Source organism: Podarcis bocagei (assembly GCF_964188305.1).
Source record: "Podarcis bocagei genome assembly, chromosome: 4".
In the NCBI taxonomy this organism is placed as follows: domain Eukaryota; kingdom Metazoa; phylum Chordata; class Lepidosauria; order Squamata; family Lacertidae; genus Podarcis; species Podarcis bocagei.
In genome coordinates this window covers 23058059-23073482 of record NC_138128.1, presented here as the reverse complement: position 1 = coordinate 23073482, position 15424 = coordinate 23058059, and the positions used below count along the sequence as shown (strand labels likewise).

Genomic DNA, 15424 nt, shown 5'->3' with positions numbered 1-15424 from the left:
ATCTTTTGTTGGAAGCTGCCCAGAGTGGCTGGGGAAATCCAGCCAGATGGGTAGGGTAGAAATAATTTATTATACTTACTACTACTACTACTACTACTACTACTACTACTACTACTATTACTGTTGTGCCCAACCCACCCTTTGTACTGTAGGTAAAATTATTCAGAGTTGAATAGGCTTTAACTATTATTTTTTTAAAGTCATTTAAAATAAAAAAACACTTCACCTGATAGACAGAGTGAGGCAACTGATTTTAGGTGTCATCAAATGGAAGGAAACAGTTAGTTGCAGTATTTAATGTTTTGTTGTTGCATTTTTTTTACTGCCAGAGAGGGGTGCAGTGCTTGTAGGATTTTGCTGCCTTCAATGAGAAAATAATTTAAGAACATAAGAACAGGCCAACGGACCACCCCTCCCTCTAGTGCCTGAAGTCTGTAGGTGTCTGGTGAAGCGGCAATCAAATCATACTTCTTAGATTGCAGACCACAAACGAGGTTGTTCCTGTCTAACTTCCAGCTGCAGCATGCAGGCTGGGGAAGAAAATGAACACAAAACACACACACAAAATCAAAAACATGCTGATGAAGCCAAAAAAATATTTTTGCACTTTTAAAATGGCCATTTCAGGAACTGGGGGCAGGTAGCCATTGCCATTGCCTTCTTTTCTGCTGCTCAGATGAGAGTTTAATCAGAATCCAGCTCCTTTCATAGCACGTCCTGGCTACGTAGGGGAGGAAATGGTCTCTTTGATACATAGGAATCTGATCCTGGATAATTAGCATGAAGATTTCCTTCTGGTGAATTAAGCTAAAATGCAGGCTTTGAATGTAGCCTACATGCCAAACGTCTTTGAACTCCTTCCTATTAAGTAAGGATGTCTGGCTGCTTGCCAGTTGGCAATTTTAGCTGCAATATAACTTTCCACGGACTTCCGAAACTGCGGGTGCGTGTGTTCAGAAACCCCTGTGTGTCTGACTGCCAACACTCAGGCTCTTGTTACAGGCAGTAGAGTTGAAGGAGAAGGAAAGCAACACTGAAACTTCTTGTTGTTCTTTTTTTTAAAAAAAAATAAAGAATAAACACAGAAAGATAAATTTTGATATTGCAGGGAGCTGCGTCACAAATCGGAGTTATTTGACTTGGTTCAGATTTCTGTTTTGTTAACGGAGAAATCTGAGGGCTCCCTTGGACAAAAAACAAGGACACCAGCCAGGAATACTTGAGCAAAACAGCAGCCAGTAGGCTTGGTCTGTATTGAAGACTGTCGCGACAGGACTCCCACCTGCCACAAGGTGGAACAAGATGGAAGCCCCAAACAAAAGAGAACCCAAACTTTTATTAGCTGCTAATCCCCATGTTACACCCCGCCCCAACTACATCACTAATACATCATGATTACATCATGAAAGGGGAGGTCTGGTGGCAGTAATCTGAGCATTCTGGACCCTGCCCCATGGTTTTCCTTGCCCTCCACCAAACACCCATCAAGTGTAACAAAAGAGATCTTTACATTTCCCTGTTTCCCAGCCAAGTTAATCACACCCTTTTGTCTTCATCTGGGTTTGTTATTTCTGGAATGGCTACCTGGCTGGCACTCAGGTATCAGGAGGCCAGGGATTATCACTCAGGCAGAGGGGCTGCTGAGTAGCTGAGCTCACATGTCTATATGAATTTCTGAAGTTTTCCCAGTGAGCCAGTACATAGATACATTTATCAGTGAATTGTTACATTTGGTATCGTGCAGCAAAGGCCCTTTGAATAGATAGGAAGAAACTGTGATAAAGGGTTTTGTGGGGACAAATCACAAAAGTCACAAAAGTGATTGCGCTGATTTTGGTAGTGGGCTGCATGTGCATGATATCTGCTGGAGGGGCAACTTCCCCCTACCAACCTGTACATAAATTCCTGCAACAGTTTGAAAAGGCTTTTTTAAAAAGGAAGCTGAAAATGGGCTTTATAATTGAACCAATAGGTTTTTGGTTGGTTTTATGTGCGCGAGAAAACACACACACACACACGCAAACACACACACACACTCAGAGAGACTAAACTGGTGTCCGGCTCTATCTTGGTATAAATGTTTTGTTATTGGATTACTACTGCTTGGGCATTATTTCTTGTATATGCTCTGTACAAATAGGGAGTGTTGCTGTTTGAGCTTTCAAAACACCCAGGCCATTTAGGTAGGGTTCCCATATTTTGAAGAGCAAAACAAGAGAATGCTATGATGGCCATTCAAAGCAAATAAATGGAATTTGTCCCAAATTTTATGCCTGAAAAAGAAGGACATGTCCGGGGAAAGGAGGACACACGGCCAGCGGCGGAGCATATGCCTGCACTGCCCAGGGTGGGCATGCTCCCAAGGGGGTTGGGGCACAGAGGGTGCCCTCCCAGGCGCAGGATAGCCGCTCAGCTGCACAGAGCGGTGTGTGCACCCTGCAGCTGGGGGCAGAGTGAGCTGCCGATGGTGGACATTCGGCATGCCGCCCAATCACGAATGCCAAATGTCACCCCTCCCCCTCAGCAAAGACACCTGGGGCGGTCCGCCCCCACCACACACCCCTTCCTCCACCCCTGCACACAGCAACCCTAATTTAGGGAGCCTGCTCTGCTTAAGAATTTTAACCTATCAGCCCTGAGAGAATCTGCATTGCAACTGGGCTGGTCTATTCAAATTCTCTGCCCTGGCAAACTTTGCAGTGATACAGATAGGTAACTATGAAAGACCGGATCCGGACTGTGAATTGTAAAAGCGTTCATGTAGAATTATTCATCTATTGCTGAAGCCAAGGTTAACATTATATATATATATATACGGCAAGTGGATATAGCAATGTGTGATAATTGTTTTGGGATACCTGTTCAATATGGCCAGTTGTTTGCTTTAACCAGTAAGGTATTAGCTATTAGTGAAAGGTCCTATGAGACTATTCTTGACGCAGCAGAATCCCATTTGTAAGTCAAAGGGTATGCAACAACAATGCTCACATGAAAATGTATGCCTTTTCTCCTTGCAGAGCTGAAACAGAAAGAGGACTCTCAAGAAAACACATTATTGAAGGTATATCGTATGAATAAAAAATACTTGGTGTGCATGTGATAATGTGTTACTATGGTAAAGTGCTTCCAATACATTTGGCCAGTGCTTTTTTTTGGGGGGGGGGAGCAGGAGTACACATACCCCTAAACATTTTGTGAATCTAAGTTTGGCCTCATTGAGGAGCAGTATTTGAATATGAGTAGGAAAATGAGAGTACCCCTAAACATTTATTTAGAAAAAAGCACTGCACTTGGCATAATATTGCAATAGCCTTGGGCTCTACCCAGCTCAGGTATACTCAGAGTAGACCTACTGAAAGGAGTGGACTTAACATACCCTCCAACATTTCTCCGATGAAAATGGGGACATTCCTAAGGAAAAGCAGAACATTCTGGGATCAAATCAGAAACCGGGATGGTTTCTGTAAATCCGGGACTGTCCCTCGAAAATAGGGACACTTGGAGGGTCTGAGTGAATCATGTCCATTAAGTTCAGTGAATCTGAATAGTTGGCAACAACCCAATGATGTTGCTATCCCTGCGTTGCTCTTTAGTTGCTTGCAAGTAAAGAGCTGAAGCTAGGAAATAGTGGCTTAAGATGTAATGAGTCCATGTTTAAGACCAGATATGCGCTTAGGGCAGGATGCAGCTAGTGAGTCCTGCCTGTGGAAGCCCTGCATAAGGGCAATGGGACTTCCCCACCCCCACCCCATGCAACCCCCGATGGCTTGGAGACAACCCCCAGAACATTGGATGGGGAAGGAGAAGGGGAGATTGTTCCATCTGGCAAGCCAAAACGCTTGTCCGGATGGAACAACCACTTTGCCAGTAATGTGTACAAAAATACATATACTAAGGCAAACTGTGCATTAAAATGCATACTTTTCCGTGTCAAAGACGAGGAGGGTTTTTTTACTCAAAAAGAATGTTAAAAATCAGGCTTCGTCTTATACATGGATAGTGCAGAGTGGGGACGGGCGATTTGTTTCAGCCACGAGCAGCAGCTTGTCACTGGTGATTGGGTGGGTGCTTGGTGTCTGCAGCTAGGGCTGCTTAGGATTGGCTGTCGCTGCGGCAATTTGGTGGGTGGGTGGAGTCTGCGGCAAGGGCTCTTTTTGATTGGCTTCTGCTGCGACAATTGGGCGGGTGATTGCTGGCTGCTGGTGGCGAGCAGGCAGACGCTTGTTTGCTTTGTTGATGAGTGCGATTCTCAGCGTTTGTGAGTCAGTTGAGTGATCATTGGCATTCTGCCCCCCCCCCAAAAAAAAAAGCTCAGGGACCCCCCCCCCAAAAGCTCAACAACTCTGAGCCATCTCTGCTCCCCCCCTCCCATTTTCTTAAATTGTAGTCCCCCAAAATAGGGAGCGTCTTATACACGGGGGCGTGTTATACACAGAAAAATACGGTAAGTAAAAATAGCATGCATGCATTGCATTGGGGGAAATGCATGCTTCCAAAATATGCATGTTAGGTAAAATTGCATACAAAAATGTACATACTGGGAGAATTTCGTGCTAAAATGCTGGTGAATTTGCTGGAGGACCTTTTTCACTTAAAATAATAATAATCACAAACTGAAGAAATGAAGAAGAACTGAACTTAAGATTTGGAAAACTGAAAGAAATCAAGATTCACAGGCGTTTGCTCATCCCTGCTGCAGGTTGGAAGTCATGACTGTATATTAGAGTGCCAGATTCACCTCCAGATTTTAAATCCTAGTGGTTCGCTGAGTGGCAGGGCTTAATTCCATGGAACAATACCAGTGCAGTCTTGCAGGGAGAGGCGGAGTATGCAAAATAATTCACTCTGACACGTTTTTGATTAGGCGTACTGTGAAACAAAATCTGCGCTATCAGCTTTGTCCCCCGAGGCTACAGTTTGACAAGCACAGAAGGATACTGTGGTTAAATGCTTGTCGACTCCAATCCAAGTTTCAATGTAATTATGATTTTCAAAAAATTGAAAAATGTGGAGGGCCATGAATTCTGCATAAACTCATGCTTTGGTTGTTTTTAATAGCATAACATCACTGATCTCTGGAGCAGATTTAAAGATGGTTCAGGCCCATGATATTTTTGAGTCATCAGATTCTTTGTCATGGGTTCTGCACGTCGTCTTCTCTCTTTTTCTCTCTCTCTTTCTAATGCTTCCTTATTTTACTTCTAGGATTAAAAGGCTCACTCCAGAGGCTGCAGCTTGAGTATGTGGACGTCGTCTTTGCAAATCGACCAGACAATAATACCCCAATGGAAGGTTAGTGAGAGATTTAATAAAAGATTTTGCTTGACTGGCCCCAGCTCAGGAGCTTATACCAACAGGAAAATGGCTCTCCTCAAGTATTCAGGTGAGGGAAATTACTTGAAAAACATCTCAGTCTTAATCTCTTGGAGTCTTTCACATTTCCACTCTTGAGAAAGTTGTGTGTGGACTCAGCTCTGTGGAAGAATGTGTTAACTGTGTCTATAACCCCAGGGCCAGATTATTAATATCCCCAAAGCAACTTTGATGCCATCCACTCCATGTATGTAAATATTTCTTTTTCCTGACATAGTCAAAGAAATTAAAGTTGGCTGCAGGGGTTTGTATGTGTTTCTGCAATTTCTTTTCAGCCTCAGTCGCCAACCATGGAAATAAAACGTAACAGAGATTGCGGTCACAATCCAAACTATAGAAAGCCCGTTGTTTACACAGGAGTAAATCATTTTGATGTATCTTACCGTTGCTCAGCTGTGAGGGAAAATAAGCCTTTAAAATAAAGCTTTTTTGCCAATGTAGTTTCTGCTGGTTTGCTAGATCTCATGACCAGACTGAATGGAGTGTGAAATCGGAGCAAGTCTCCCTCTGCCACACCTTAAAAACACCACTTTTAAGGGATTTACCCCAGCCTCGGCTGAGTCCCAGCTGAACTGGCTGAGCTGGGATAGAGGACTTACACCAGAGTATCTCCATCTCAGCCAGGATAAAGGACTTCAGTCAGTTTTCTCCTCCTGAGCCCTGGCTCAGTTGGAGAACTCCTTATTCCAAACACATAATCTGTGACATGGGCTTTTGTTTCCCCCCAAATGCACAGATCAGGCACAATTTCCCTACATGTAGATTAATCTCTGCGTAGATGAATTTGTAAGAGGTTGCAGAGCAAAACGATGCAGCCCTTTAGTGTAAATTGGAACAAATGCCAATATCAATTTCTGAAAGGCTGCTTTGATGTGATGCTTGCTGACAATGCCCTACGGTTGTAGGGTTGAGAGTTTTCACTGGAGACGGAGTCTAGTGCAAATTTGCCAGCAGTCGATGAGGTCACGGAGCATAACATGTCTTGTATCTTGGAGGGAGACATAACCTTTTTGCTCAGTCAGTTATAATAGATAGAAAGATAAAAGCAGGCCTGCAGTCTTGCACATAGCTAAAGCCTCTTAAAGCCCAGTAGCCTACTAACTATGAAGATAATTGAAGTCAATGGGATTTGAGACGCCTAACCTTTTACGGGATTGCAATCATGGTACATATAACATTAAGTTGTTGTATATAACATTAAGTTGTGTGTGTGTGTGTGTGTGAGAGAGAGAGAGAGAGAGAGAGAGAGAGAGGGAGGGAGGGAGGGAGGGAGGGAGAGAGAGAAGGGGTGGTGACATTCACATAGTTGGCCAAGTCTATTGAAACAAGAAGCATGGAGTTTGCCCTGACTCTTGTTAGCTGGAGAAGTACCAGGCTGCCTTCTTGCAATTCCCTTTTTGGATGAGTGCTAGTTTCTGATGGCCATCTGCATCTGTACCAATACCCCTCTCAGCTGTTAGCATTCTGCTTTGTCTATTTTGACCCTGGATGTTCTGTGCCTTCTGCTTCGCGCTTTTTGGAGCATCTCCCGTCCAGGTTGTAAGCTTCCCACTTTGAACTGTGAGCACCTGTTTTTCTTAAGAGAAATGTACCACATCAAGGGATTGAGGCAGCATAACTTAAAGGGCCATAAACATCCTGCGATTCTACACACACTAAGAGCGGAGGAAATCCTGTGTGGCAAAAAGGTGGGTTTTTGCAGCTTTGGCAGGCGGATTGGAGAAAGGTAGCTTTTATCTCCCTTCTACAGCCATAAACTAAGGGCTGTTTTGGAGCATAAAAACTAGGAAGGCTGGTGCAACAGCTCACCAGTTATAAAAGGGAAAGCAAGGGAATGGGGGCTTCCTGTGTCCTGCTTTTGAGGGAAAGTATTACGCATTAGCTCCACTGGTGAAAGCCACAGCTTGTGCTGCTGTAACTGAAGCCATACTATAAATGACTTCAGCCCAGTATTATTTATTTATTTATTTATTTATTTATTCATTCATTCATTCATTCATTCATTCATACCCCGTTCAGCCTGGGCACTGAGGTCCAACTCCAAGGGCCTTCTGGAGGTTCCCTCACTGTGAGAAGTGAGGTTACAAGGAACCAGGCACAGGGCCTTCCTGGTAGTGGCACCCACCCTGTGGAATGCCCTCCCATCAGATGTCAAGGAAATAAACAACTATCTGACTTTTAGAAGACATCTGAAGGCAGCCCTGTTTAGGGAAGTTTTTAATGTCTGATGTTTTATTGCTTTATTTGTTATGTACTGAAGTTCTCACCCTGGGCCAGCAGGGGGATACTGTAGACAGTTCAGGTCCACATATGCAAATAAGGGATCAAAAGTGACGTTCAGTGGTTGGATAGTTACAGAAAATGGTTACTGTTACGTTCTAGTGGAGCTCTATATAAGCAGGCTGGCTGAACCCTTCAGTTCAGTTCTGTTCTGGCCTGTGAATAAACAAGAGCTGTTTGAAGAATCGCTGTGTCGTCTGATATGTTCACCCACAACTGAACATTGTTGTTGTTGCTGTTATTTCCCCACTCAGCAGCCCCCTGAAATTCAGTCAGAAGGTAATATGCCCCCCAGACTGAAAAAGGTTCCCCACGCCTGCTATACACACTTACCAGAGAGTAAGTCCTACTGAACTCACTGGGGCTAAACTTCTAATTAGACAAGTGTGCAGAGGGTTGTGCTGCAAGATTTATTTAGTCCGGTGACACCCCTGATACAGCCTCTATAGTGACCGCTCAGGCAGCATCACCCTCCTCACCTTCTGCCACAAGCCAGAGGGCTGCAGCACCTTTTCGAAGCCTCCCTCCCTGTTTGCTTCTGCAGACGTACAGGCAATTGCCCAGCCTCTTCGTCGCACTGACACGCAAGCAGTAAAAGCCCTTTCGCGACTCATCCCATTAATCCTCAGCAGGGATAACTACACATCAGAGAGCAGATGATGGAGGAGGGAGGTTTGTCAGCTCCGTCTACACATTTTTGCAGCTCCCCCTCTTGGTTATAGTGACAAGTATTTATGCTTCCACTTGAGGCACTGAAGACAATTTGAAATCTTGCCAGCAAAATGGCAACACCTCTGACAGCCATCTGTGCAACCCAGAAGGTGAGAATAATTCAAAGAGAGACTGTCGGTGCAACCCTATACATGTTGACCCAGAAGTAAATCTCATTAAGTCACATGGAGCTTCATCCCAGGTAACTAGGTGTAGGATTGCAGCCTTAGCCTTAGGGACATTTCTTTCCTACAGTCAACTCTTCACGGTTCGCCTAGTAAGCTGCTCCTACCGTTAAACAACCTGTACAATGTATGGCAGCAGCAGAACTTGCACTGTCTTTGCTTCTTACTGTCAGCGACTCAGCTCTTTAGCGGATGATCTTGACTTTTCCCAGCAGCCTTCATGGCTGTTCCACAAGTCAACACGGCACTTCTTTTCTTGCTGCTTTTGACAAAGTGCAAAAGAACCTTTTGAGCAAATAGCGGAATGCCAGAGAGAAGCCTTTTAATGTTGAACTTTCACAAAGCTTTCGCAGCATTAGCAATGATGAGCCATGCTAAATTTGTAGCATTTTGTCAGGGCTCAGCACTAAAACTGTGTGCTAGATTCAGAACCAAATCAGGCCAATTCATGGAGGGAACTGGGCTTGGGCCAAGTCAGGTTGAGACATCCCTGGACAAGATGTACGTATTGCTGTAAAACAGGAATGGGGAAGATCAGGCCTGGGAGCCAAATGTTGCTGCTCCCCCTCCGCTCCCCAGCATCTTTTTTCAGCAACTGAATTTGGGAGGGTTGAGAAAGCTTTTTAATTTTTGCTATCTGATGCTCCATGATGTGGAGTCAGAAACCCATGCTGATCTATTGCAAATCACGCAGAGATCTATTTATTGCTGCTGCTGTTATTTATGTCATTTATGAATTTCTTCCCATGAGGCATCACTAAGTGATTTATAATACTATATATTATATTATACTATACCTATATATCTATATCTCTATCTATCTATCTATATGAGATACATATCTAAAAATAGTGAAAGTGATTACATTTTTAAAAACAATTTTTAGAAGGGAGATAAAGGCTACCTTTCTCCAATCCGCCTGCCAAAGCTGCAAAAACCCACCTTTTTGCCACACAGGATTTCCTCCGCTCTTAGTGTGTGTAGAATCGCAGGATGTTTATGGCCCTTTAAGTTATGCTGCCTCAATCCCTTGATGTGGTACATTTCTCTTAAGAAAAACAGGTGCTCACAGTTCAAAGTGGGAAGCTTACAACCTGGACGGGAGATGCTCGAAAAAGCTGGGACAATTATTTTATAAAGTTTGTTGAAAGAGGGATTTATTTAGGGTTGCCATATTTTGAAGAGCAAAAAAAAAGAGGATACATTTGTCAACTTCTACGTTTAACTATGAATTGCTATGATGACTCTACCCATGAAAAAGAGGGTGTGTCCTGAGAAAAGAGGGCATATGGCAATCTACCTGTGGATCCCAGTCTATCTTCTGCACACTCTGCTTCAGGAACAGCAACAATCTTAAGGGGTAGTGGAAGAGGAAGGAGGTTTGCCTTCAAGCTTTTGATCCTTCTCAATCCTACTCTTCCTTCTTCAGGCTTGATTTATTGCCAAGCATCACTTGTTCCACCCTCTCATCATCTCCTGCTGCTGCCTCATGACATCCCCCCTATGGGCATATCTGAGGGGTTAATACGTGAATTGGTGGCGGCGGCAGCGAAATAAGTCAATCTCTGGGTGAAGGAAGAATAATGGAGACCGCACTTCATTGTTCACATTCTAGACTGACAGGGAATTAAGCAGTTCGTGGGAGGCTGCACACACGCACATGTGCGTGCGCACGCGGCAGATAGACAAGAGAAAACAAAGAGCTCCACATGGTGTTTGTGATAATTACATCCCTTGCACCGCTGTCTTTTGGAAATACTCTCGCTGCGTGGCTGCTCATGTGATTTGAGTGTCACACAGAAAGGAGGGTTGCTATGATTTGCTGGCAAGAGAGAGGGAGCGTCTGTGCTAGTTTAATATCCATGGAACCGTAATTGACAGAGTGGACGGGGAGGAGGCTGAGCTATTTTAGCCCATTTACAACAGTAGTCGAGGACCTGGGACGGCTCAGTTGGTAGAGCAGGAGACTCTTAAATCTAAGGGTCGCGGGTTTGAGCCCCGTGTTGGGCAAAAGATTCCTGCATCGCCAGAATTCTATTCTATTATCTATGTTACATGTCACCTAGACAGCATCTTAAAAAGCAGAGACATCACCTTGTCAACAAAGGTCCGTATAGTAAAAGCTATAGTTTTCTCCAGTAGTGATGTATGGAAGTGAGAGCTGGACCATAAAGAAGGCTGAGCGCCGAATAATTGATGCTTTTGAATTATGGTGCTGCAGGAGACTCTTGAGAGTCCCATGGACTGCAAGAAGATCAAACCTCTCCATTCTGACGGAAATCAGCCCTGAGTGCTCACTCGAAGGACAGATCATGAAGCTGAGGCTCCAATACTTTGGCCACCTCATGAGAAGAGAAGACTCCCTGGAAAAGACCCTGATGCTGGGAAAGATGGAGGGCACAAGGAGAAGGGAACGGCAGAGGACGAGATGGTTGGATAGTGTTCTCAAAGCTACCAGCATGAGTTTGACCAAACTGCGGGAGGCAGTTGAAGACAGGAGTGCCTGGCATGCTCTGGTCCATGGGGTCACGAAGAGTCGGACATGACTAAACGACTAAACAACAACAAATGTCACAAATGTCATTAAAGATGCCGAGGAGAATAACACTCTAATTGTTATGAGTTTGGGGCTGGGGTGGGGAGCTTTCTATACCTTCTGTGCAAGACCCTTCTAACCCCTGGATCCATCAAATGTTAAAATATAAGCCAGTCTAGCTTCATGTGTTGGGTGATGGGCCATTAAGGGAAACAAAGGAAAGGGGCTCTGTGTGAGATGGCAAATGGCTGGGGTCCCCTCCCAGCTTGTGGTTAGTTAGAAGGACAAAGTTTTTTAGAGTTTTAGAGCAGAGTTTGGCAGTGATGTGGCCTACAAATAAAGCAGCAAACTGGAGAGAGAGTCAGAGCAGCATTGGAGAGCACTGTCTGATTTCTGTTTGAATCCAAGGCTGCGGAAATGGGAGAAACAAGACCCTTTTGGAGCTGTTAATGCTGTGGACCCCTCCATTTTAGGCTCAGGATGGAAATAAACCATATATCATAAAGACATCCCAGTCTCTGTGGAAACAGGAACCCTGGGTAATCACCTGGGACCCCTGGAATCTTGCACTGCTCAGAGATTAGAGGGACGTGCAACAATACTGAGGGGGGGGGGCAGGAACTCTGAACATTTCAAAATACTCTGTTTCCGTCCTCCTCTTTTGTGAATATCTTTCTCGTTACTCCTTTCTGGACACGCAGTAATCAGAGGCATTGCTTTCTTCCTGTATCAGAAGTGTAGAGAATAAGGCTGAAATCCTATATCCACTGGTGTAACTTCCAGTGTAGTTTGTAGGAATTAGTTCCAAAGAACTGTGCATAGGATCTTGCTAATAGGGAAGGCAGAGGTAATTTGTTGGCATCCCTACCATGTGTGGAGTTTCCATGGCAACGGTGCACTCTATGTCACTCTGAACTGTTCATTTGTGTGTGCGCACACACACACACACACATACACGAGTTCTGATGTTCTGGCCCTGAGGGATGAAGCCATCTTTTGGCTTGTTATGTGTTTTGTTTTTCTAAATGGATGCTTTGCAATTAAGACTGAGTGCGATATTTCATCCCAACGAGCTACAGTGCCCAAGTACAGCAACACCTTTGGCTACTGGAAGCTGCATTTACTATTATGATTTATTCGTTAAAAATCAGCAGCATCGGAATTGGTCTGAAGCGAGATAGGATAGCAATGGCAAGAGACTAGAAACTGCAGGACTGCAGGTTCCAATGGTTTCTCCAGCTGAATTAAAGGCTCAGCGATATGGAGGTTGTGATGTGTTGTCTACAGTATTTGAGTATTTCTTGCTTCTGTTGTATATGTGTTATTTCTTTTGACGGTTGGTGTTTTGCCTGGGTTGGGGGAGGAGTTGCAGGGGTGGTTCTGAGCATTGCCAATTTTTCTTCTCTGGAATGGGGATTTTGTAGTACCCACAACAATTGCAGTCCCTGGTTTGAAAGTTAGGGCCTTCCTCTCAGAAAGATGAGCTTGAAGAGGACCGAGGATGATAAAAGAACATCGTGGACTCTCCTTCAGTGAAGGTTTTTCAACAGAGGTTGCATCTAGCAGACTCTTTGAACCCTTTCCAACTCTGCAATTCTATGGTTCTATGAAAGAAAACCTAGTTAATACTGTTTCACACCTTTGCTGCCTAATTACTGTGAAATGGGTTCATATTATGATGGCTTTATCTTGAAACGTTGGAGGTACCCATGAGATGCAATGTGGGGAGATCCATGACTGACAGGTCCTGTTACTCTTTGAAGGTCAGGGAAGTAACACTCTCAAAGAGAGTATGTTCAGCTTTAATAATAATAATAATAATAATAATAATAATAATAATAATAATAATAATAATAATAATTTATTATTTATTTGCCCAGCCACTCTGGGCTGGTTTCCCCAGCCACTCTGGGCGGCTTTCAACAGAATATTAAAATACAATAGTCTATTAAACGTTAAAAACTTCCCTAAACAGGGCTGCCTTCAGGTGTCTTCTAAAAGTCTGGTAGTTGTTTTTCTCTTTGACATCTTGTGGGAGGATGTTTCACAGGGCGGGTGCCACTACCAAGAAGGCCCTCTGCCTGGTTCCCTGTAGCTTGGCTTCTCACAATGAGGGAACCGCCATAAGGCCCTTAGCGCTGGACCTCAGCGTCCGGGCAGAATGATGGGGGTGGAGACGCTCCTTCAGGTATACTGGACCGAGACCGTTTAGGGCTTTAAAGGTCAGCACCAACACTTTGAATTGTGTCTGGAAACGTACTGGGGAGCCAGTGTAGGTTCTTTCAAGACCAGTGTTATGTGGTCTTGGTGGCCACTCCCAGTCACCAGTCTAGCTGCCGCATTCTGGATTAGTTGTAGTTTCCCTCCCCTAAGACCAAAGGTTGGCAACTCTGTGTTGATTGATACGGTTTTCCTCATTCAAGCAAAGATTGTGCAGCAAGATATAAAAGAGTTAACTTCCAAGAAGCAACAATGCCTTGAATAAAAATAAATGGCTGGGGCATGGGAGATAATAAACTCTACAGTGAAAAATTCCTGGAGGCGTTAAGAAGTTCTAATGTAATCATCCCCTGCGCTGTCAACTCAATAGATGGATGACTAAGCGAGGCCCATAGAAACTGGCACAGTTTACACATTTCATTAAAGAAAAAACACGTATAATGTTTTCTGGTCACTAGTTGGCTTGGCTTTTCTGATCTTGCAGTGGTTTCAGAAAGCTCAGAGGGTTAGATGGAATATATACTGGGCTATGGGAAGGGCAGCAGCAGCAGCACTTTATTAATCCAATGTATGTGTCGCAGGCTAGAAGACAAAATAATGCGGTTGTTTTCAAACTGTCACACAATGATGGAGCTTGTGCTTTGCATCCATGTTTGATCTCTGGCATCTCCAGTAAAAAAGACTAGGCAGCAGGTCATTGGAGAGAGGTCTGCTGGACACCACGGAGAGCCACAACCAAACATGGCCAGCCCTAAGGGAGAAGAAGACAATGGCCTCAAAGAATTATAGAGCTGACCTTAGCAGTCATCTAGCCTAACTCGCAGTAGTGATGCATGGAAGTGAGACCTGGACCATAAAGAAGGCTGATCGCCGAAGAATTGACGCTTTTGAATTCTGGTGCTGGAGGAGACTCTTGAGAGTCCCATGGACTGCAAGAAGATCAAACCTATCCATTCTTAAGGAAATCAGCCCTGAGTGCTCACTGGAAGGACAGATCCTGAAGCTGAGGCTCCAATACTTTGGCCATCTCATGAGAAGAGAACACTCCCTAGAAAAGACCCTGATGTTGGGAAAGATGGAGGGCACAAGGAGAAGGAGACGACAGAGGACAAGATGGTTGGATAGTGTTCTCCAAGCTACCAGCAGGAGTTTGACCAAACTGTGAGAGGCAGTGGAAGACAGGAGTGCCTGGCATGCTCTGGTCCATGGGGTCACGAAGAGTCAGACACGACTAAACAATAACAACAAGCCTAACTCCTAGCTCAGTGCAAGATCTACAGTTCAAGCTAGAGAAGGAGAAGTATGCAGAGACCCAGTGGATGGTTCAGTTGTCCTCACTACCTTAATTCATGTTGACTATGGATGAAAGTTTGGTCTTTTCTGAATTCTAGTCATGCTAGACAGGGTGAGGCAGTTGTTTCCTTAGTGGTGCTATGTGCTGCATGAAGTCTAGATCAGTTTTTGACCCACCACTCCCAGTGTTCCCGTTGCTCTGTTTGCAGTTACACACAGAAAAGGCAGAGAGAGGATGATTTCATCTCTTCGCGCCTTGCAGCATCCTGCACAGACACAAGCCATGTCAGAGTCTTTGTGAGTGCACCAATTTCCTCATCAGCGGAACAGCCATCATCCCAAAATGGCTGTAGGAATCGACCCACTGAAATTTATTTATGTTTCCATTGTAGGCTTCCTTTCTATAAAAAGGAAGTTGTTCTTCGTGTAGCACATAGTTAAATGATAGAACTTGCCCCCTCAGGGGGCAGTGATGGCCACTAAGTTGGGTGGTTTTAAAAGAAGATGAGACAAATTCATGGAGGACAAGCGTATCCACATGGTGACAATGTTCTGCTTGGGTGACATGCATTAGCTTTAGCAAGGTTGCGGCTTTAGACCATGCCCTGGGCCCAAATACAGGGCTTTGTACAAAAGCACAACTGTGCAAGCCTTGCACATCTTGCCCTTGGATCAATAAGCTGATTTCCACTTGAGAAATTAATCCAATGAAGTTTAAAAGCAAAAAGAACCCCAAAAAGTTAGTATTCCCATGTATCTCTTTCTACAATGCTGCCCTCTTGTGTTGTTTAAGTTTTAAACTTTTCTCTTTGTGGACAGGTGTGGT

General features: G+C 44.4%; 1 protein-coding gene across 2 annotated transcripts in view; it reads left to right on the top strand.

The window, feature by feature from the left end:
• KCNAB1 (potassium voltage-gated channel subfamily A regulatory beta subunit 1) overlaps nt 1–15424 on the top strand; it is a 217664-nt gene that overhangs the window by 175691 nt on the left and 26549 nt on the right. For both annotated transcript variants that reach the window (XM_081190502.1, XM_081190503.1), the window contains exons 7-8: nt 3018–3061; nt 5206–5292. In XM_081190502.1, coding sequence (XP_081046628.1) covers nt 3018–3061; nt 5206–5292 — 131 coding nt within the window. The remainder of the gene's footprint in view (nt 1–3017; nt 3062–5205; nt 5293–15424) is intronic.